A 23048-nucleotide genomic window follows, 5' to 3' on the forward strand; every position below is an offset into this window, starting at 1 on the left:
TTTAAAATTTTCGTAATATAACATTTAATTTCATGTAAATTGGAGTCCACAAATGACAAAACATTTCTTTCTGTTTAAAAAGGCTAAATAAAGAAAAGGCTAAATAAAGAATAGAATCATGAAACTAGATTTTTAAAAATAACTTTCATGTTGGCTATGTTATGAATTTCTTTTACACCCTAGTAGAGTTAAAAAAAAAATTATGTACCCTCCCCCCCTTTTTTTGAGAGAGAGAGAGAGAGAGTGCGTGTGCGTGTGCGAAGGGGAGGGGCAGAGGAAGAAGAAGAGAGAGAGTCTCAAGCAGACTCATCCCTGAGTGTGGAGCCCATCTCTGGGCTTGATCCCAGAACCCTAAGATCATGACCTGAGCTGAAATCAAGAGTCACATGCTTAACCCACTGAGCCACCCAGATGCCCAAAGTATGTCCTTTTTTAAAAGCAGAAATCAATCATTTTGTTGAGAATAAACAAACTTTAAAAAATTAATCTACATTGGTTTCTTAGCAAAATTTGCATTCAAGGAGTATTGTCATTATATTTGATTTCTATTTAATTTAGTGTAATGAGAATGAATGGGGTGATCAATAGAAAACATGTATAAAATGGCAAGTATCAATTTTAATCCAGCTGCTAATTGTTGCTCTACGGCTGTTTTAGCACTCGTTACTACGGTTTTTCTTTTAGCCTTTATAAATTATCACAGGAGATAAACTGTTCTTCTACTATGTTCACTAAATTAGCTCCTCTTTTAATGTTGAAGGATAGCTTGGAAGATTTATAGTTCAGATTTCATAAGTCTTATTTTAGGATAATGTGGTTTTCTAGTTGTTTAGGCACCTTTTTGGCCTTTTCCCCAGGGACATTAATCCTTGGCTGGGAAGAATAAACTCTAGGCCTCCATAATACTTGACTGCAAACTGCAACCATAAAGCCTTAGACTCTTAAAACAAACATTTTTCAACCTTATAGCACAGACTTCCTGTTTTTAAAGCTTTTCTGACCTTCCTGAGAAAAGACCAATACAGCTATGGTTACATCCTGTGGTTATTGTCATTAACACACACACACACACACACACATGCACACACACACACACACACAACTATTGAATTTTTTAAAGCCCTTGAGTATAAAAGTGATTAATGCACCAAAAAATGTAAATAGCACTGGACTCATGTCTGATCTTTGCTAGGCTTTCAATAAAAGATAATAGAACCAGGTCAGCTTTTAATGCGTCTCTGTTTGCTCAAGGTCTGCTACAATTGGAATGTCAGGAAAATCTCACATTAAAAGGATCTGCCCTATTCTGGAGAGATTGTAAAAGAAGCATTTGGCAGTCATTTCCTTTCACTTGTGAGAAAGAACATGCTTTACATTGTAACTGTTTAAACATACCAGAGCCTGATAGGGCTCTCATATTTTTCATTGTATAGTTAGCTTGCTCTGCAGATTGGAGGGGATGATCTGTGTTTAGGTTTTATTGTTAAGAATTAATCAAATGATGTAATTGTTAAAAGTTAGCCCATGTTTTCCTTTGTACTGAGTTGTGTTTCCTGTAGCCCAAATATTTGCTTTTTCAAGTCAGTTAAAATTAAACTTGAATAGACGTTGTGAATTTGTCTTCACAATAATCTCACTCACCTCTAACCTCTCCTTCCTTCCTTCAAAAAAAAGAGAAGAAAAGAAAAAAAGAGAAAACACCCTGTGTTGTTTAGGTCAAACATTCTTGAGACTGTGACTTTTGATTTTGTCTTAGCCAATGTGTTGCATGTTTGAATGGATATTTTGAACTAAATAGTCTTCTGACATTTTCTAGAGAGAAGTGATTGGTTTTTAAGCAGAAAAGTACTGGGTTGTTAACACTACCTGTGATAAGGAACCTGGGAAATGGTACTCATTTAATGTTTTGAAACCTTTAAATTCATATTTTTCTGAAAATAGATGCTTGTAATTTTTATTTTAAAGGAGTTTATTTGGAGACACATTACCAGAGAGAACATGTGTCAGTTTTTTGTTTTGTTTTGTTTTAAAGAAGGGCAAAGCAGTGTTTGGATTTGTAATCATTATTTTAGTTGCACAAAAATCTGGTATTTTTAATTCAAGGGTGTAATGATTCTAGTTGGAGTTTTTCGTTTTCTTATGATTACTTCCAGTAAACTTGCTTGGATATGGTTTTATCATATGTTGTCAGCTCAGACAGTATGGAAAGGGCCCCATTCTAAACTCCCTGTCAAGGTCATAAGTCCTTGAGCTAATTTCTTCCACAGAACTCTTTTTAAAAAATTTTTGTAATACTTTTTCAAATGAGAAATCTCTCTTTTTTAACTGTATTTTTGTCCTTTCAGGTATTGTTTTATTGGAACATTATGATTTATTTCATCTGTACAATCCGGGATCATTAGTGTGTTTTAAAAATAGAGATGATAATGTCTTTAAGTTTTTTAAACACATGCTATCTTAGAGGTCTCTCTGTCTCTCTTAAAAGTTGCTTTAGGATCTGTTTCACATCCTGCATCCATTAGAGGGCTACATGCTTCGATGGACTTACTATGTTGGAAGAGTTTGCTGTGAGTCTCCACTGGAGTTAGTACTTCTGCTCTCTGTTCTTATAAAAATGGGACTTGGTGCTGCAAGCTGTGTCCCCTCTGCCCCCCAAGAAATGTTTTAATAATGTCGATAATTTTTCTGTTTCATGAAGTAATAACCCTTTAAATGTTTTTTTAGCAGTCGGTCATTGAAATACTTGTTTGAGGCTCTATAAGGAAGTGTAAAACAAAACAAAGTTGTATTAACATCCGACCTTAATGTTGTCCCTATATAATTTTGGAGAGTGTGCTCTTTATGGTTTAACACTATGGTGTAATTATAGTTACAGGTTAGTCTCCTTGGTTTTTAGAATCTGGTGTTTTAGAATGTTTTAGAATCTGATGTTATTTCTAGTTATTTTTCTTTTTTTAAAGAAAATTTTGAAAACTCCAGAGGTTTTGATACGTGGTGCCGTTTTGTGAGTTAGAAAACAGAAAGAGGAGACAGTTTGCTTAAAATTAGAACTATATTCTGCTCAGTAATACAAACCTATCTGTCTACACTCTGCAAACACAGCTAACAACTACTAACACAACCCTTTAGTCCATCACTGTTTGCTTGATTGACTTTGTTTGTTTTTGACATTTTGATAACTGGGGGAAAAGGTGAGCTTAATTACTGGATCTGGATGATTTTACTAGATAATGCAATAGGAAAGCATGTGTTGATTGTCTCAACTTGATAGACTCTTGGCAGACCTCACTAAGTTATTGTTAGATGCATGTTACCTTTAAACTTTCATGTAAAAAAATACGGTCTCTGAGCTCCTTTGGTGGTCTTGGGGGGAGTAGTCCAAGGCCACCATCTTTAGAAGATGTGGCCAAGAGTCTTCCTGTGACAGAAACAGAGTGGCATAGAGAGTAAATGCAGTGCAGTTGTTGGAGGTTAAGGGTCAGGAATAGCTTGGGCCTTGTTCAGCTAGTGCTAAGGTTATACTTTACATTTCCCTTGTGTACTGTTTCTGGTCATAGCTTTAATGTTAGTTTAGCTAGACTTTGTATTTAATTATAACTGTTAGGGTAAAGTCAGATGTCAGCTCACTAGGCTGCATGCTGAGGCCTGTAGAATATGGAGTGCTTTGCTTCTAACCACATCTGTTGTCTCCTCTCATTATCTGTTAATGGTACTCAACTTGACAGGGTTGTTTTGATAAATGTAGGGGTTTCTAAAACCTGGAGCTGGAATTTCAGTGGAATGGAACTCATGACAAAAGGAAACAGAGACAGGCCAGGGTAAGATCCTGTGGGAAGCAAGAACGGCCATGTGGAATGCTAAAAATAACAGGATTAATTTGGAGGTCAGGGTCCGGTATATCTAATATTTTTAATTCATCTCACACATTCTTTTACTTTTTCATATGCTCAAGCGCAAAACTTGTTGCGAAATTATTATTGCAAAAACTAGCATTTCTCATCTATAGATCTCCTAACTTACAAGCTGAGATTAATAGGATTTATTTTTTAGTTTTTATTTTATTGCAGTTTCATACGTTTATTTGACAATCAGCGATTAGTTCTCATCCACATTAACAGTTTGTAGATTTTTGAAAGTGGTGACAGGTACGTAGGTAACCAGCGTATAGAGCTTGTTTGGTGAATCTTCATCCTCGTTACATTTTCTGGACAACCGCACACGGATGCGGTATGGAACATTCCTTATTCCTTTGGCCCAGACAGCTTTGTTGAGCTTGGTGTCAATGTGCACATCTGGAGTTCCCATCTCCTTCATGGAAAATTTCCAGATCTCTTTGAGTGCCTGAGGGGCACACTTCTTGAAACCCACTCCATGGATACGTTTGTGAATGTTGATTGTGTATTCTCTGGTCACTACCTCGTTGAGGGCAGAACAGCCCTTCTTCTCGCCACCCTTCTTTGCAGGAGCCGTTCTACTGGGCCCTAGTTAGAAAGAGGTTTAATAGGATTTAAAATGAATTCTTGTTTGAGGAATTGGGGAGTGTGGTTTTGGAATGGTCTGTCACCACTGACTGGTGTGTCCTCAGGTCAAAAGAACTCCATGAAGGCTTTTATGTCAGGGAAATAGAGGTCTCTTAGAGAAAAAAATGGAAGAAAAGTTCAGTGTGAAAGAGAGCTGAGGATTATCCTCTTCCCTTGCAGAATTTGGTGGTACTTTTGCATTCCGAGAGAAGTGTTGAAGACAGACTAAAGTACCATGTGCTTTTAGATTTTTATATTATGTTTATATTGTTACCTGTGTACAAGATTTAGTAGTCTGTCCACTTTATCCACTGCTGTTTGCCTCTCTTAAATGCCAGGTAAGTAGGAAGAATTTGGTTTGAATAAATTAATGATGGCTGGGATCCCTGGGTGGCGCAGCGGTTTGGCGCCTACCTTCGCCCCAGGGCGCGATCCTGGAGACCCGGGATCGAATCCCACGTCGGGCTCCCGGTGCATGGAGCCTGCTTCTCCCTCTGCCTATGTCTCTGCCTCTCTCTCTCTCTCTTTCTCTGTGACTATCATAAATAAAATTAAAAAAAAATTAATGATGGCTTTTGTACTTCGTTAACTCTTTAAAAAAAAAAAAGAAAAGTGAACCTTGCAAATAGGAACTGGTTAGGGTCTCCGTGTTTTTAATGAATTACTCTGGGCACAATTATTTATATCTTTATAAAGCAGGGATAAAAATCTTCTTTTACTAGACTTTTAAAGGTTAATAAAATAAATACTATTAATAGCTATAGATGCTGCTTATTTGACAGATGCTCTTTTGTGCCAAGAACTGTGCAGAGAATATGCAAAATGAGTAAAACAAGGTTGTTCCTCTGTTCACTTATTTATTCCACAAATCTGTATGTATGACACCTGGTATTTGATAATGAGCAAATATATAGAACTTTCTCTAACGGAACTCACTGTCTAGAGGGGTCTATGGACATTAACCAGATAATCACATCAATGAATTACAAACTGAGGTAAGTGCTCTTAAGGGAAAAAACACAGATCTCTGGGAACTTATGACAAAGGAACTTAGCCTAGAGTGGGGCCTCAAGGGAAGTTACTCTGACAAAGTGATATTTGACTTGAGATGAAGGAGTAGTATAGGTTTTAAACTGTGTGTGTGTGTGTGTGTGTGTGTGTGTGTGTGTGTGTGGACTAACAGGGAGAATGTCCTGCTCTAATGGGAAGAAGCAGTGTGCTGCTGGCCTGTGGTAGAAATCCTGATACCTTGGGAAATTTGAAAGACTGGTATAACTGGAAGGTGGAGGTCTAGGAGAGGATGCAAGACAAGAGTATTAAGTATCATAAAGTGCTGTCAAAGCATTTAGAATCCCTGACAGACTAGATACAGCATGAATTCAGAATAGAGCAGTTTAGTTATTCTTAACAGCCCTTTACAACTCAGTGTAAACCAGCATTTTTAAAAGGGTCTACAAAAACAAAACAAAAAAAAACAAAAAACCCACCCAAAATAACCAGAACCCTTGTCATACTCTGCCATGTATCTAGATATAGATGGTTAGAAAATTTGAAGTGTGTCCATGTACAAGAGTGACTTTTGTAGCTAGGCTTTAGGGTGGATTTCATCTCTGACATATATGGAGTGATCTCAGTGCCACTTGGTTACGTAGCAGATTTCGAAGCCGCAGATCCTCTCAGGATGATCTCAGTGAGGAATGGTGTTTAGTGGAGCTTAGAGCAGAGCTACACTTGCGGTATAGACCACCTCTGATTTGTATTGATCACAGCTACCTTTCAGGATGGCAAAGGCATTATGCTTCATCAGGTCTTGCTCTCACTACATGTGTTGTGTTAGTGGTTTTAGATAGATATTTCTATCTCCTGTAGAATAACTTGATTTTTCTTTGAGAGAAATTAGCAGAATGATGTTTAAATAGCAAATGGACATATCACTTTGGTTATCTGTGCCAGCAAGGCAGGAGGACCCCTGTACTCTATGCTCTCCACTCTGACCCCCTTTGAGAGTCTTTGGGCTTATCATTTTATCTAAATCTCTGACTATTGGTAAGGGGGTATCTAATAATTCAGCAACTTTATTGGACTTTGGAAGGTCCAATAACATTTATAAAGCTATTTCAGAGTTCCATGAAACTTGCCTGGAAGGCAAAAGGTGTATTATTGAAAATAGCAAAAGAGATCATTTAAATTTTGAGCTTGTAACTTCAGATTTGGGTTGACATTGAGTGAGTTTAATACTTTGAATTCATATGCTGTAGGGAATGTGTTTTTAAAAATTTGCTATGGATTGTCTTAATCGGAACAAAATGATCTTGAGGGTTACGGGCATACCTAGTATAAATGCAGTTTAATGTTACTAAATTTTAGGGGAAGAAACTAACTTGAGATTAACAGTGGGTAATCTATTTAGATGCACATAAAAAGTAGAGTTAATGAGGGGTTTGGGGTAGTATATATGTTTATTTAAGGCCACATGGCAAAAAATAGACATTTATTTTGCTTCCTTATTAGATGGATTTCAATCAAGCCTAATTTAAGATAAACCTTGTCTAGCAGAGGGACCTTTATTTTTCTGTGGAAAAAGGATCAGAGAGATAATAAGACTTTTAAACAAATGATTTACAGAGAATTCCTAAAAACTGTAAGGAAAATTGGGGTCAGAAATGTTGACCTCAAACAATGCTTCTTTCTATTTGCATCTTTGAAACAAATGTTCTGCATGCCTATGATTATTGGTTATTTCATCTGCATTTTGTTAGACGTCAGAGGTGGTTGGCATTAATATTCCTCGCGGAAGCAGAGGCAGCTCTAGGTTGTGTGAACTGCTGATCAGAGGGATGCGCTGCCTCTTTAATATCTTGCTTGCAGATGCATTTTCTAGCTGACCACGCTATTAAGAGCTGCCATCAATCACGCAGCCTCCTAGTTCCGGCTGTCGGGAGGGGAGGGAGACATGGGGAGAGAAGAGGCTAGCCTAGCTCGGAAGGAGATAAAATTGCAGTGGCGTGTGTGTATGTGTGTATGTGTGTACGCGCGCCCCCGCCCGCCGTGGTGGAGGCAGGCAAGGGTGCGCGCAGAGCAGTCCGAGCTCCAGCCCGGGTTTTTCCGGCCGCCGCCGCCGCCGCCACCGCTGTCGTGGGGTGGCTGCTCTTTCTCTCCCGGCGTCTGGGTCACAGGCATGTGGCAGTGTTGGCCCGGCTGCCCGGGCTGAAGGAGCGCGAGCCGGAGCAGCGGCTGCATCCCCCAGCCACGGGCGGGGCCCCACGCCGCCACCTCCCGAAGCCACCGAGCTGGGGGACATGAGCCCGAGCTGCGCTGCCCTGTGGCCGCCAGGGCCTCCTTTTGTTTAGCAAGTGCATTTCACGCCCCGAGCCCCTGCCCGCCCCGCCCCTGCCTGCGGGCCTGAGTTTGGGGGCCCTGCGCTGGAGGAGGACGAGGCCTGCGGGCTCAGCTCCTGCCGCGACCCGCCGCAGGCAAGTGGCCAGAGCCTTATGCTGCAAGGGGGATGCGGGTCGCGGGTCAGGAAGTTGGACAAGTGTGGGCACAGGGACTCTCGGAGGTGGGTGTACTGAGAGTGTTGTAGCTGACCCTGCAAATATGAACCACTTTGGTATTAAGAATGGTAATGGCTTTCCAGGAATCAGGAATCAGTTTTTGGTAGTGTCCCATTGCATTTTTGTTGGGTTTAGTGGGTTTTTTTAATCACTCAAACTCTAGAAATCCCAACTAAATAAACCAATTAAAAAATACCCTTCAGGGCAGAGAAAACACTATTTTTAAAAGATTTGTGTGTGTGTGTGTGTGTGTGTATTTGTGTGTATGTGTATGTTTGTTTTTGTCTTTTCTGAAAGGAATATGTTACTAAAGAGCAAAGTAATCTAGTCACTGATTAAAAACTTCATTGCTTTCTGTGGAGTAAATTTAATTTTAAAGATACAATGAATTTGATGGACTTGATTATGGCTACATAAGTGACAAATATAATTTGTTTCTGGGACCAAAAAGCTGTTGTTTTGCCAGACTAGCTAAAATGCAGAGATAGTTTTGAAAAAGATGGCTTTAACTTTAAATTGTTAAAATTGTTTTGGTTTGAGGTGCCAGCTTCCCCTCTCCTTCCCCTTGTTTACTCGGCTCTCCTTGAGGCTCTGGGGAGACCTGCTTGACCACTTTCCTGTTTGCTGAGACTTGTTTAATGGGTTACTTTGTTTTACTCTCCGCTTTTAGGCTTTCCTTGGGCACATGTTCTGCTGCTCTCCTTGGGGCATTGTTTGGCTGGAGGCTGCCTCTTAGCCATATGGAAATTTAAAAAGTGTCATGTAAAAAAACCTAGGGGTCAACAAGGATTAATTTTTCCCTTTGAAAATTGTGTCTGTGTGGTTTAAGATTGAGACACTGAGTGAAAGTTGAGAACAAGAGTTGATAAAGTCCTTAAAATTCTGTGCCAAAATTAATGTATTGAGCTTTTTTCCCTTCTTTTCTTCCTCCTTCTCTTCTCCTCCTCATTCTCCTCCTTCTTTTTGGCTAGGAACTCCACATGTAAAGTAGACATGATTTGAAACCTTACAGATGGGAACAATATCCCCTGTAAGCCCGTTGATCTGTGGGCAATTATTTCCAGATGCACAACCAACTCTACATTTTTATGCATGTGTTAGATTTGAGCTCTAAGAGACACTTGCCCTTCTGAATATTTACATTGCTTAGTAAAATAACACAGGGCAGACATTTTAGAGGCTTAACAGCAACTTCACAATACTGTGGGAGCAGCAGTTAGAAGCTTGTATTTGTTTTTTCCAACTCTGTAATTTAGTAGTGTTTAAACCATTTTATAAAGATCTCTGAGACCAGTGAAAGGTGGTTTTCAGTCCAGAGCACTTGAGTGCTCATTGTACTCTGGCAGGCCCTGGTGCTTGGCAGGCGGCGGCGCTTGAAATGTTATTTGATCTGGTTGCGTGATAGAATTGACTAACGTTACACTTTTCCTTCCCCTGGCTGTTGAGAGTAATGCATCAATGTACTTGTTCAGTGACTTATTTAAAGACTTACCCTACATTCATTCACTGTAAGAAGGGTTTTAGAAAAAGGCCATTTAAATTTTTGTCTTGTTTTTGTGGTTTTGCATTTATGAATTGAGGCGAGAGCTGACGTAATGTAGCTGTACCACTTCCTTTGTGTGTGTATGGTTTTTTATAGCCAGTGTTCCTATAGGATATGTTTCAGTCCGCATGGTTGTGATTATTTCTGAAATGCTTGAATGTATATATATTCCAAATTCAGGTATCATCAGCTATGTGCCAATTTATTGTTTACATTGCCTGTGGGGGAGGCAAAGAGTGGGATGGTGAACCCTGTCACCCTTTCAGTAGGGTTCAGTGAATTGCCTGTGTGTTATGCAGACTAGCTTTTCATTTTAATTAGTGCAACTGTGTACAGCTGTTAGGTCAGACTGCATTGGCTGCCCTTGCAGGGTGGTTTTATCTTACACTGAGGTTTTATGGACTTGTCTGGCTGTGCTTCTTAATCCCTCTCCCATAGCCACTATGCTTGCCTTTAAGCAAATGATAGAACAAGACAAGCTTTTGTTTACTCATGAAATAGTTGTTAGAGATTTATTTTTGGTTTTGAGGAAATTGGTAAACCATGTAATTTATTGGTAGGTATTACATTGACTATGCTTTTCCAAGGTCAGAGGGTTTTGCTTGCTATTGTGTAGTCTGGGTAGCCAGTGGAACCATCCATTTTATAATGACCTAGGAAGCCAGTATTTAAAAAACAAAACAAAACAAACAAGCCTGCTTTTTATTTGCTATTCTAGGCTTAGTTTGTAAAACAGAAGTAAATGTTAAGCTCCATGAGAGAACATGGCTAAACTGTTTCTCCCAGTCTCTTTATCTCTTGTTACATTGTAACCAAAGGGACTGAGCCAGCCATTGACTAACAACAGTTTGGCCAAGGACTGGGTGATTGATGGAAGGTTTTAGAAATGTCTGTTCAGGGACATGTGTGGGCACCTTTAAATGTTAAAAAAGTCTTTTGGCTCCAACTTACTAGTAAGTATTCAGATCGAGTGGCTTTGAGTGTTTGAATATAGGACTGTGACAAAAGCCAGGTTTTTTCGGGTCATAAAATAGATTGTGATGTGAATGACACATTTTTCTTGGTAGTCTGGTCTCCTTACTGTCTGCCTCTGTCTTTGGACACTCACTACCACAGGCTTCTACAATTGTCCTCTACATTTCTTATAAAGGAGTAAAAGCCACAAAACGGACTGAAATCTGTTTATACATAGAGCCTTTTTCAAAGCTCCAGTTACTGATAGAAGAACAAGGAGATATGCTATTAGGATTGCTGCGGTGGGGTAGGTGGAGTAGGGAGGTTGACGTAGGTTTAAGTTGTTTTTTTTTTTTTTTTTTAACTCTTGGGAGAAGTGAGTCCTTCTCAAAATAACCTGGAATGAGGAAAGAAAGTGCAGCATTTTCTAGAAAATATGTTAATTTCAATTGTAGTCTATCTAGAAAATGTTTTCTCTAATTAAATCAAAACATTTAGATTGGCAACAGCAACTGCTGAATCTAAGGAAAAATAGAAGTAAGTATCCTAGGTCTAAACAGGTTATTTTAAAAGACCATAAGTTTTTTTTTTTTTTCCCCCGAGACCGTATTTTTAGAATCCAAATATTAACGGTGATTAGGGTCATGGAGTTGATGTGCCAAATCTGTTTAGTCCTTGACATAGTTGATATATATTTGTAATGAATAAAACAAAATAATAATGTTGACATTTAATTAGAAAAAGCATAATCGTACTTAGTGTTTAATGCTGTATATGGAGCTCTGCTGGTATATATTAAGTACAGCTTATTGGTTGATAGCTGGGCTTGCCTGAGTTCTGTTCCTAGCTTTACGGAGTATTTCTTGTGAGACCTTTAATACGTTATTTAGCGTCTTTGTGACCAGGAGGAAAATGATCAGTCTACCTCAGCGGGTATGCAAAATTCTTAGAATGTGTCTGGCACATAATAACAACTAATATTTAATATAGTGAGCACTAATTCTGCTCTAGGTACTGTTTTAATTGCTAAAGAAAAAAAAAAGATGAAGCCCTGTCCTTAGAGCACTTACATTCCAATGGAAGAAGACAATACAAATTAAAGGGGGCCTGATGATCTGTGCAAAGATGGGACTTTTGGGCATGCCAGTGGTTTTTAGAAGCTTAATATGGGAAATTTAACATCACTTTCTAAAGCCACCATTCTTTCTTTTCTTCCCTGATAAAATGTGTCTCACACAACTAGGTGATGTATTAGCTCATAGGTGAAATAGAGAAGGCAGAACAGATGTTTTTTTGGAAAGAAAAAAAAGGAAAATGGAAAAGCAAAGAAGTTAAGGATTGTAATTTGTCAGTTTAAGTGTCAAACAGAAGAAGGGGAATGTTGACTCATGCCCATCAATAAAAGGAAATATAATGTAGCCATTAAGAATCATCATGATATAAAAAGCCCTAATGTAAAGCCCAGTAGAACAAAACCATAGAAGCCGAACTGCTTATGCATTGTAATTCCAAACTATATGCACACCCACATGTACTCACAGAATCTAAGGAGAAAGGTTAGACAGAAATAGTCCAAATGTTAATAGGCTAATCTTTAGATGATGGGATTATGCATAACTCCATTTCCTTAGTATTGTTCTGTCTTTGCATGCATTATTTAATCCTAGTAGGTTTAAATACCCCTCTGTTGTACACAGGAAGCTGAAGTTTAGAGCGGTCAAGGCCTCACAGCTACTGAGGCCAGTAGTCCAAGCCAAACTCTGACCTCCTATTCTTAATTTGACCAACTCTCATCCTACAAGAGGTGACCTTTGTTAAAAGGGCCTCCTCTGGTCTTTTCCCCCACAGCTGTGACCCACATGGTTTTGAGATGTGTTTATACTAACTAACCAGACGATACTCTTGGATTCTCATGTAGAAGGAGCTAGTGCTGAGGCAGTGCATGTACGTGTAGTTATTAGAACAAAAATGCCAATATGCTGGGAAGAGGAGGAAATGGAAGAACAGTTTGCGAGAAGGAGGTCTGAAAGGTACAGCAGTATGAAGGAGGGACAGAGGGCCGAAAGTGCAAAGCAGGAGGTTGCAGGACCAGCACATATTGGAGGTCCGGACTCCAATATGGAGGTCCGGAGAATGTGAACTGAGAGCACTACTGAAAAAATACTTACTCTTTTCCTCAGGAGTGAGTAGAACCCCTGAGAGTTGGGTGCAAGCAGAACAGCCCAGGAGGGTGAAGGAAGGCCAGCGCTGAGTAGAAGCTAGTTTGTGGTTTGCTGAGAAAATGTTGAGTTTGGCAGTGAGATAATGAAGTGCCAGAAGGTGGCTGGAAGGAGCTGCAGGTTAATAGCAGTAACTGGTCAGTACTTTAAGAGGTTAATGCTAATGGCATTCTGTAGGTAGAATTTTATAATGATTAATATGACCATTGTATTCAGGTTTGGGGATAAAATGGGGGTAAAGGCTGTGAATCACTTTAGAAAGTAGAAGACATTTTAATTTCAGAGGATTAGTTAGAAGTTACCTGTAAAGAGTTTTTAAGAATACCATAGGTTAAGCATCGGAAATCATTTATAAAATTAAAGTATGTATGCCAGCAAAGATTTGAAATAATTACTTGGTTCTAAAGATGAACAATTAGGTCTCTTTCTCCTGTCTTATTTTCCATAAAGTGAATGAGCTTTTGTAGTTGTGGTTTTAAAAAAGGGTCAGTTTATATGTGACTGTTGAACTTCAAAGGAACAAAATAGATTGAAGATACTGTGCATTTGAAAGATTGCTTAAGTCAAAAGCCTCCAGATGGTGTGTACTGCTGTGTTCACAGCTGTATTTACTGCAAGCTCACCAGATTATCTACTAATAATTTAAAAATAGCTGGTTGGAAACAGTGGTATATTCAAGTCTCTGCTGGTTTTGAACCTCAACAGCAGTAGTGACTTCACTTGTATGCCTTTAGAGAATGCCAGTTGAAATTACTTACTTCCTTTTGCCTTGCCTTCAGGATTTCTTATTTGGGCCAGCTTATGTGTTTTACAAACAACCAGAGTACTTACATACAGAAGCAGATAAATAACCAGCTTTTTTTAATGTGGTCTTTTAGGAGCACGATGGAGAATGGCTCTTGATTATCTTTAAAAAATGTTTTTGTTGTTTTACTATCCTTTTATCTTTTAAAATTTTTAAAAAAAGTGTTAAATATATTGCATTGATACCTTATACTGATATAACATCATATAGGGAACTTTCTGTATTTTTTGGTATTACCAACAAACACAGCAATAAAACCCCTTCAAAACTCAGATCTACTCCCCAATACAAAGGTTTTTTTCTTTTACGGAGATTTAATAAAAGTTTTTTTGAAGCACATAAATTACTAAATCTTAATTTTTTGGAGGGGCCATATGTACTATTATTTATTTGCTTAGTAATGCATAAATTAAATATAAAACAGGAGAATAGTTTAAATTTAGGAATTTTAAATATGTGAGGGCTAGTAAAGACACGTACATTAATTAAAACTTGAACTTCTTGAACAATTATTTTCTAGTTTTAGATATTTCATTATTTTGTCTTTTGTGTGTGGATATTTTAATAATTAGGAAAGTTGGGCTGAAGAATTTTTACTTGTGTATATATTCTTTGGTTTATTTTTTGTATTTTTTTATTGGAGTTTGATTTGCCAAAATATAGCATAACACCCAGCGCTCATCCCATCAGTACCCCCCTCAGTGCCCGTCACCCAGTCATCCCATCCCACCCCACCTACCCCCCCTTTGTTTTGTTTTCCTCCCACCCTCTGCTTTTATCTTCTTCCCAAGTCTTTGATCATCTACTAGGTAGTTTCTCCTTTCCTTCCCTTCTCCCTTCCCTTCTCCCTTCCCTTCTCCCTTCTCCCTTCCCTCTTCCCTTCTCCCTTCCCCCTTCCCCCTTCCCCCTTCTCCCTTCCCCCTTCCCTTCCCCCTTCCCCTTCCCCTCCCTTCCCTTCCCCCTTCCCCTTCCCCTCCCCCTCCCCCTCCCCCTTCCCCTCCCCTCCCCTCCCCTCCCCTCCCCTCCCCTCCCCTCCCCTCCCCTCCCCTTCCCTTCCCTTCCCTTCCCTTCCCTTCCCTTCCCTTCCCTTCCCTTCCCTTCCCTTCCCTTCCCTTCCCTTCCCTTCCCTTCCCTTCCCTTCCCTTCCCTTCCCTTCCCCCTTCCCCCTTCCCCCTTCCCCCTTCCCCCTTCCCCCTTCCCCCCCCTTTTCTTTTTCTTTTTTTTTTCTTTTTTTAAAGATTTTATTTATTCATGAGAGACACAGAGAGAGAGAGGCAGAGAGACAGGCAGAGGGAGAAACAGGCTCCATGCCGTGAGCTTGACAGTGGACTGGATCATGCTCTGGGCTGAAGACAAGTGCTAAACCGCTGAGCCATCCAGGGATCCCCCTAGTCTCTTCTTTCATAGGCTGTGCTTGTTCCACAGAGCATAATTCTCATGTTGATTAGATAAGGGGGAATATTCAGTAGTGGAATGTTCACCTTTTTTTTTTTTTTTAAGATTTAATTATTTATATGAGAGAGAGATAAAAAAAAAAAAAAAAGAGGAAAAGGGAGAATCCTCAATTACCCTGGACTCCCTACTGAATGTGCCAGGCTCTATTTCAGGACCCTGAGATCATGACCTGAGTGGAAATCAAGAACCGGCTGCTTAAATGACTGAACCATCCAAGCACCTCATCTTTTTTTTTTTTTTAAACTTGTTAAATGATTTTTTTGCCCCAGAGCACAGTTTGTGAATGTTTGGGCTACATATCCACAATAGACAGTATGGAACTCCTGAATTGCATTCCTGTCCTGAGTGTGGTTGATTGATCTGGGGGTTCACAAGGCTCTTGTTCACCATAGCAAACTGTCTTTATGAGGATTAAGAGGAGAAACTTTTCTCAGCTTTTAGTATAAGAGGGCACTGACCCCCCTGAGCAATGTGGTTTGTTTTTAACTTACGGATTTAGAATCTTGTGACTGATTGTTTCCTTTAAGCTATTTGCTTTAAAATTTTGGACACATCTAAGGAAGGTATAAAATGAACCTGAACACCTTATACATGGTTTCATCATTTTCATCTCTGCACAACCCCCTGCGATTTTCCTTTGTCTCAAGGAAAAGAGAAGCAATGTAGGAGATGTAGTTAGAACACAGGCTCCTTCACCTATACCTCTGAGACTTGCTGTGTGACCTGAGAACACGCACCTCTTTCACCCCTGTGTGCGGAGTCTTCTTCCATAAATCATTCCTACTTTGTGTGGCTACTGTAAGGGTAAAGTGAAAGCTCTTAGAGCAGTATGTTGTACAGGGGAATGCTGAATAAATCTTAGCTCTCTTGTTATCTCACTTCTCTCATCTGTTGTAAATTTTATTTTCTAATGTATGAATCTCAGTAAGCTGCCTTAAGTAAGCCCTTTTAAAAGTAAGCTAGCCTTTAAATCTTCCCTGCTCCCTGTTCATATTTTATACAAAAGGTTAATTTCTGGTTGATGACAGTCATTTAAAAAAATTATATAGGAAAGTGCTATGGACTGAATTGTGTTCTCCCAAAGTTCATACATTGAAGCTCTAACCCCGCAGTGTTTCAGTATTTGGAGGTAAGGCCTTTGGAAAGTAATTAGGTTCAGGTGAAGTCACGAGGATGGCACCTCATGATAAGAAGAGTGTCCTTACAAGGAGAAAAAGAGACCAGAGCTCTCACTGAACTCTCACCGTCATGAGGGCACAGCGAGAAGACAGGGAATGGAATATGATGGAACTTTGATTTTGGACTTCCTGGCCCCCAGAACTGTTGGAAATAAATTTCTGCTACCCAGTTTGTGATATTCTGTTACAGCAGCCTGAGCAGACTACTACAGAGTAAATTTCATCTGTGCAGAGTAAAAGGTGATCAATAGCTTATCATAGCGACTGAGCTTTTCTGGAGTGAAGTGGGGATTATGCTTCTGTTTGCAGAAGGCTTTACACCTACAGAACAGCCTTCCTTGACCTTTGGTTTGGTGCTCACAGTATCTTATGAAGGAAGCAGAGCAGATGCTGGCTTCTCAGGTTACAAAATGGGAGAGCAAGTCTGGAGAAGTTAATTGAGTTACCTGCATTCACAGTTTCCATTTTGGAGGTGGCTAAGCCTCTTAGTAGCTATTTTTTCTTACTTCTCTATCCATTGTTCCTTCCATGACCACTTTAATATTGGCAGTCCAATCTTCTAATCTTTTGACTTAGAAAGAACATAACCTTTATTTTTAGTCTTTGTTAGGAACATTATTTTCAAAGTAGAGAGAGATAACTCCTGCTTTTTACATTTTGACACGGGAACTGAAACATCTGTGGTGAAATTGTTGAATTTATCTTTCCTGTCCCAGGGAGACAAATAGAATTTATGAATTCTTCGGCCTACTGGTTAGGTTTGAAGTATAAAATTTCTGTGAAGTATCATAACTCTAAGAAATGTGATAGTACTTGAAATAATACTTAATGACATTTGCCTTTTATTTTGGTCCAGGTATTGGTTTGCATTTAGTCTTGCTGATGAGTGTCTAGAATGTAGGTATTATTTGGAGCTATCTAGTCAAAAGGTTGCTTGTGTTCATTTAGTTAAGGTGGTTCATTTAGTTAATGTCTTGATCAAAGGGATGAAATAGCAGTGTTAGAAGCTATAAACTCTCAGTAGTTAAAAAGAAAAAAAAAAAAAAACCCCACCCACAGCCCCAACTCAAACTCTGCCCTTCATTCTGAAAGAATTCTGGATTCCTACAAAGTTAATATTTATGACCTGTCAGAACATACAGTATTTGCTCCATTTCCCATTAAATTTTAACAGAGAAACTAAGAAAGAAAATCAATTTTTTATTTCCTGATGATAAAAATGATTCCCTTGAGATTCAAACCTTGGAATACAGTTTAAAAAACCTTATAGAGATAAAATTCCCATAACAGACAATTGAAAAAGTGTACAAATCAGTGGTTTTTAATGTATTTAGGGTTGTGCAATATCACCACAATATAAGTAAGAATAGATTTGTATATGGCAGTTTCCTGGTGATTAATTGAATATTTTTAGATAATCTTTTATATATAAATTTATACTTATATGAGTAAGAATATAACTTAATTCTATGCTTTACTTGAAGGTATTCAAACCCAGCTTTTGTTTAGTGGTGTGACAGGGAAGTTAGCTTCAGCCCAGGGCTATTAAATCCTTTGGTGACTGATGCCTCCTTTAAGGTATGATAAAGCAGTTATGAATATGATGTGAAAATGGAATGTAGTTTCTCTCAGCATATTATTTGGAGAAACTGCAACTTTCCCAGAGCATTGTTTTACATTTGGTGCACTCCAAATGTTAGACATGTGCCATTTTAAGCAGTTTGTATTAAAGAATTTTTCATTTGTTAATAGAAAGGCAGCCAGTCCTTATGTCTCAGATTAGGGGAATATCTTGGTGTTGATCCCCAGATGGTTCCTAATATTCAAGTGGGCCCTTATAGGCTGCTGGGCAGTCATACTTTATTTTCTTAGTTTATTCACCCAGGTTCCTAGATTACTCTTTCGTACTTTCTCCTTTTATATACTTCCTCTTGTCTTCATGCTGGGCTTCCTGTTTCAGTGAGAAAAATCAGTGCAGTCAGAAGAAAACTTTTGCAGATGCCCACTGCACATTGACCTACCTTGCAGCAGACTCTGCCTTCCTGGCTGTGTGTAGACAGAGCAGCTGTTCTCAAACTCTCTAAGGGCCAGGCTAGTCCAGCCCATCCCGCCACTTCTGCCACTCCAGAGGCCGGCCACCTCTGCCCTCACATGTCATTCATGTTTCAGGCTGTACTGGATCATTCCTAACAGCATAGACATGTGTTGCTTTTCTCTTACCTTAAAACAAAAAACTCCAACCCCCCTTTCTTGGGCCCCATTTACCCTGCCAGCTCTTGCTTATTACTTTGCTCCTCTTTGCAGCAAAACATCTCAACAAGAATTTTCTGTGCTTAATGTCTCCGGTTCTTTTCTCCTCTCTCAGGTCCATAATCCATCGTGCCAGAGACTGTTCTGGTGAAGATTACTAAGTCTTCTGCACTGCCTGTTTTCCTTTGTCTGGAATGTATTTTCCCAGATTTCTGCGTGGCCTCACCCTTAAGTTTCTGGGAGGCCTATACTAACCCTTGATCTCTGTTTGCAGTTCCCCTTCCCTCTGTTTTTTTTTTTTTCCCTAGAGTGTCGTAACATAATATTAATGCATTTATTTTCATTGCATATTGTCTTGTTCCTCCCCTAGAATGTAAAGTCCTGAAGGTCAGATTTTCAACTGTGTAGTTCACTGATATATCTCCAACATGTAGAATGGTGACTGGCACTATTATAATAGTTGTCTGATAAGTAATTTATTGAATCTCTACACACCCTGCCCTAGAACTTGGGCTTTAAAAGTGGTCTAAATAAATATAACTAAAAATTTTATCCCTAGTCCAGACCCACTCAGCTGCCTACTTCACATTTCCACTTGGATATCTTCTAAGCATCTAAAACTTAACATGTCCCCCCCCCCCAAAAAAAAAATAAAATAAAAATAAAACTTAACGTGTCCCAATTGAACTTTCTGATGTTTTCTACTATACCACACATAGTTGTGGGATTTTTACTTTTGGACTTTTTCATGTAGTAGGATTTTACTTGTCAAAATTTTAATTTAGTGTAAAAATTATACCACCTGAAGTGCTTGAGATAGGTTGGAGCAATCTTAGGTCATTTAGTTTCATCTGGTACCTTGAAAGCAGTTTTCAATGTCTAGTTTTTGGACATTGAATTCTAAACAGTATTCTACCAATGAAAAGAATTCAATGTCCATTATTTAACTGACTTTAATAACTTTTAAATTTTGGATTCCCTACAACAAACATTAGTAATTTGTTATTTGGTACTTGAAAATACGATTTTAGCTTTCAAAGTTAGGAAGTATCAGTATTTGCTATAGAAACTTTGATCTACAAATATTTTAATTGCCATGTACTTAGTATAATAGAAAATACTTTCTACAAAGCCTTTTTAAGTGTAGTGGGTAGACTACTGAATCAGGAAACATGTACTTAAAAAGTTCTTCTTGGGGAGGATCAAATCAGCCCTCTTAAAATCCAAACTTAAAATGTTGGGTTTTAGTGACACATGGAGTTAGTGGATCTCCTCCCTGAAGGCTGATCAGATCACACAGCATCAGAAATATTGAGATAGCTTTCTTCAAATTGGGTTTAAGTTGGCAATTACATTTACTAACTACCAGTAAATTATTAGATTTCTGGCCCATGAAAACTCTTTAAAGAATCTTATCTTTGCAGATTAATGTGTCTTAGTTTAACAGGACAGTGCTTGGACATTATAGATTTATGAGGTAGAAAAATTACTAGTGATTTATTTTACACACACACACACACACACACACACACACCAGAATTTGGTATAATATTTCCCTAGACAATAAAAGAGATCAAAGGAACTTAACAATAATGTTTTCTCTTTTTTTGAAACCAGTACACCAGCAAAACAATCTTGTTTAACTTAATTTAGTGCTAGTGCTATTATAAAGGAAACGAGATTGTGATCACACTGTGCCAAGACAACCGAGTTGGTCAGTGAAAAAGTTTGTTGGTTTTGGTAGATGGGGAAAGATGGAAGAATTTTTCTGAAGTTTTGACTTTTTAACTAGTGTTTCCTCTATGCATCAAGTACATTACAGTTCATTAATGTAGGATCTATTTTTAGTAGTCCTTTGTAAAATGTTGAGTATATGGTAGATCTGTGATGAACTATGAAGAGAGAGATACAGCCCTTAGTTTACAAGTCTGATAATATGATCTTTCCTTTTAGTAACATTAAAATTTTCTAAAGTTCATCCTCTGCATGCTCTCTTGAGGTAGGACCATAATTCCCATTAAACAGAGGAGAAAATAGCTGAGAGGTCAAGTTGTTCTACTCATTGCCTCTCAATACCTAATTTAATTTCTATGAATAATACTTTCTTCTACCTCACAGCCTCCAGACTTGTTGGAATGGATGAAAAAGAAAGGGCAACAGTGGGCCACTGGGAGACAGATTTCTATAGAACAAATGTAATTGATTATGTAGAGGTAGAGGGGGAGGGAGAGAAAACTCATGCTTTGAGTGTCGCTAATTTCAGTAGATGCCTTGACCTTAGAGAAGATCCTCAGTAGGTTGTTTCTGGTCATATTTATAAATATTAATTTATTCTTTGTGTAAAGGGTATATTAAATGTAAGATAATTTCACTGGACTTTTTTCAATAATGTGTCTTTAGAAATGAAAACATTCAATCTCATTTCAGTTTTTCAGTTTCTCAGGAGAACCTCAGTTTGGTCTAATGGGGGTTGAATTTTAAAATAAGGCGCCAGGGAGAGTTCAGTGTCTGCTTTAAAAAAATTAGATTTCAGCATCTAATACTAGAACACAAGGAAGCAAAAGCTTGGACACTGCTAGAATTAATTTTACTTGTTTAAATTAATATTCTCTTGGCAGATAAATCATTTCCAGGTTCTTGGTGGACGAATTTAACTGAGAACAGATTATAAATTACTACATTAATTCATATTGAATTGTGCCAAATATGAGCATGTAGGAAAAGAAACTTTTTTTCTTTTTTTTTACTATTAGTAAGGGACCTAGCTTGATTATACAGGTTTTACCCCTTTTCCTATTCTTATGTTTTCCAAGATTAAAATAATATCTTACATACTGACATGTGATGTTCAGGTACTCTTACAATTAACTAACTTCAATGTCCTTTAATTTCTGTAACACTCATTTGAAAAAAATGATAGAAAATTTGTTCTGGTTTTCAGAGCAATAGAAACAATAGGTAAACATTTACTTAGAAGCTAGTAAGTGAATTTGTAGTTCTTTATCAGTTGGAACCCAAAGAGGTATAGTTAAAAGAAAAGGACTTTACTTGAAAACTGCTTAAACTGAAGGTATCTGTGAATCATGTATTGGAACTCAGAAAGTTAGCTCTAAATATCTGTACTAATAAAGGAATTTCTAATCCACTTTTGGTAGCTAGTTTCTGAAGGTGACCAACTTGTCTTCTGTGTTCACTGCTGTTGCAGGAATCAAGATGGTGGTAACTTATGGATCTTGTCATCATGGGGAGGTGGCATTGGAGGGCATAAGATTGTGCTTGATCTTGATTGTCTTCTTTAGGAGCCACAATGATTATTTAGCTTGATTATTGTTTAACTGACCATTCCTGTTTGTTTTTTAAATGTTTAGTTGAAACATGTTGTTTTTGTTTTGTTTTTGCTGTGAATTTGACACCTAGTGCTAATATACCTTTTTGACATGATTTCATAAGCTTGTGTGTTTTTAGTATTCTATCATGTGAAAAAAAAAGGACAGACTTTTTTTGTCTATGCCCAGGATCCCCCCAACCCCCACCCCGCTCCGCGCCCTTGGATTTTTTTTTTTTGGATTTTTTTTTTTAATGAGAAATGATTCTTTATTTGATGACACTGGGTTTTCTAGCAAACATGTCTATACTTAAAAGATGATGAAGTTTTAATATGCCTACTGTATTGGTAGATTGATTCATTGAAAACGTATTTGATTATTGAAGTATGCTTTAAAATGAAGGCTTTTGGCACTCTTTGAACCATGAAAAATTTAAGTCACCGTTAGCACGTTTGACTCTAAAGGAAATTTTATTTAGTATCTTTTATTACTAAGATCGTTTAAAGCCAACTGTAAAAACAAACAAACAAACAAACAAACAACTAGCATTTTAAGTGTATTAAATAGTATTGTTAATCTAGGTTTGAAAGAGGGCTTATGAAATAAACTTGTTTGATTTTAATTCTTTTAAATTAAGATTAGGTTTAATAGCCCCATAGAGTTGTGATTTTTCTTTAAGAGGGGTGGATGCACTTTTTTATTTTGTGCAGTAAATATTTTTTGTTTTATACCTTTATTGGTTTTCTTTTGCAAGCAGCACCAGTAACTCTGGGGGATGGTTTTCCCCTAGGCCATCTATAGCAGACAGACTGTCAACTATCTGTGTGTCACCACAGGTTTGTGGAAAGGTCTCTTTTCTCTCTCCAGGAGAGTCTCTCTTTTTTCTCTTTAGGAGAGTTCAGCAATTTCATTTCTCTAGTTCTTAGGTAGAATCATTAGATCTAAATAGTGCCCTTTGGTGTCACTCAAGCAGAGAATGTGGGGAAAAGTGAAGAACAAGCCTGGAGGGAGAAATGGCATAAGAAAGAAAAACAAAGGGGCAGAGAGGTACATATGTGTGGTATTGAGTTGTGGAATGCCTGAAAAGTGGAGTAGTGAGGGGATGCCACTTGCTTCAGTGGGCCCCTGTCATCTTTCTGTTTGGATGTGCAAGGTTTGGTGTTCCCAATTCTGCAGATATTTGGCACCTAAAATATTAATAATTTGTAACATTTGTTACATTGGTTTACAAAGTTATTCAATTG

General features: G+C 38.2%; 2 protein-coding genes across 10 annotated transcripts in view; one reads left to right on the forward strand and one right to left on the reverse strand.

The window, feature by feature from the left end:
- The window catches only part of RERE (arginine-glutamic acid dipeptide repeats), a 408653-nt gene that overhangs the window by 105156 nt on the left and 280449 nt on the right, over window positions 1-23048 (forward strand). For 2 of the 9 annotated variants that reach the window (XM_072819775.1, XM_072819781.1), the window contains exon 1: window positions 7693-7993. The exons of 5 other annotated variants lie outside the window; for them this stretch is intronic. The gene's annotated coding sequence lies outside the window, so the exon portion shown is untranslated. Of the gene's footprint in view, window positions 1-7692; window positions 8080-10981; window positions 11109-23048 lie in introns of those variants that run through there. 2 more of the 9 variants (XM_072819776.1, XM_072819777.1) reach the window with 2 other exon arrangements.
- LOC140625779 (large ribosomal subunit protein eL31-like) lies at window positions 4083-7760 on the reverse strand. The gene is made up of 2 exons (XM_072813354.1): window positions 7568-7760; window positions 4083-4481 (listed from the first exon to the last, which is right to left on the reverse strand). The coding sequence occupies exons 1-2, from the start codon at window positions 7758-7760 to the stop codon at window positions 4096-4098; spliced, it is 579 nt and encodes a 192-aa protein (XP_072669455.1). The 3' UTR covers window positions 4083-4095.

Source organism: Canis lupus, chromosome 3 (assembly GCF_048164855.1).
Source record: "Canis lupus baileyi chromosome 3, mCanLup2.hap1, whole genome shotgun sequence".
Taxonomy (NCBI): Eukaryota; Metazoa; Chordata; class Mammalia; order Carnivora; family Canidae; genus Canis; species Canis lupus.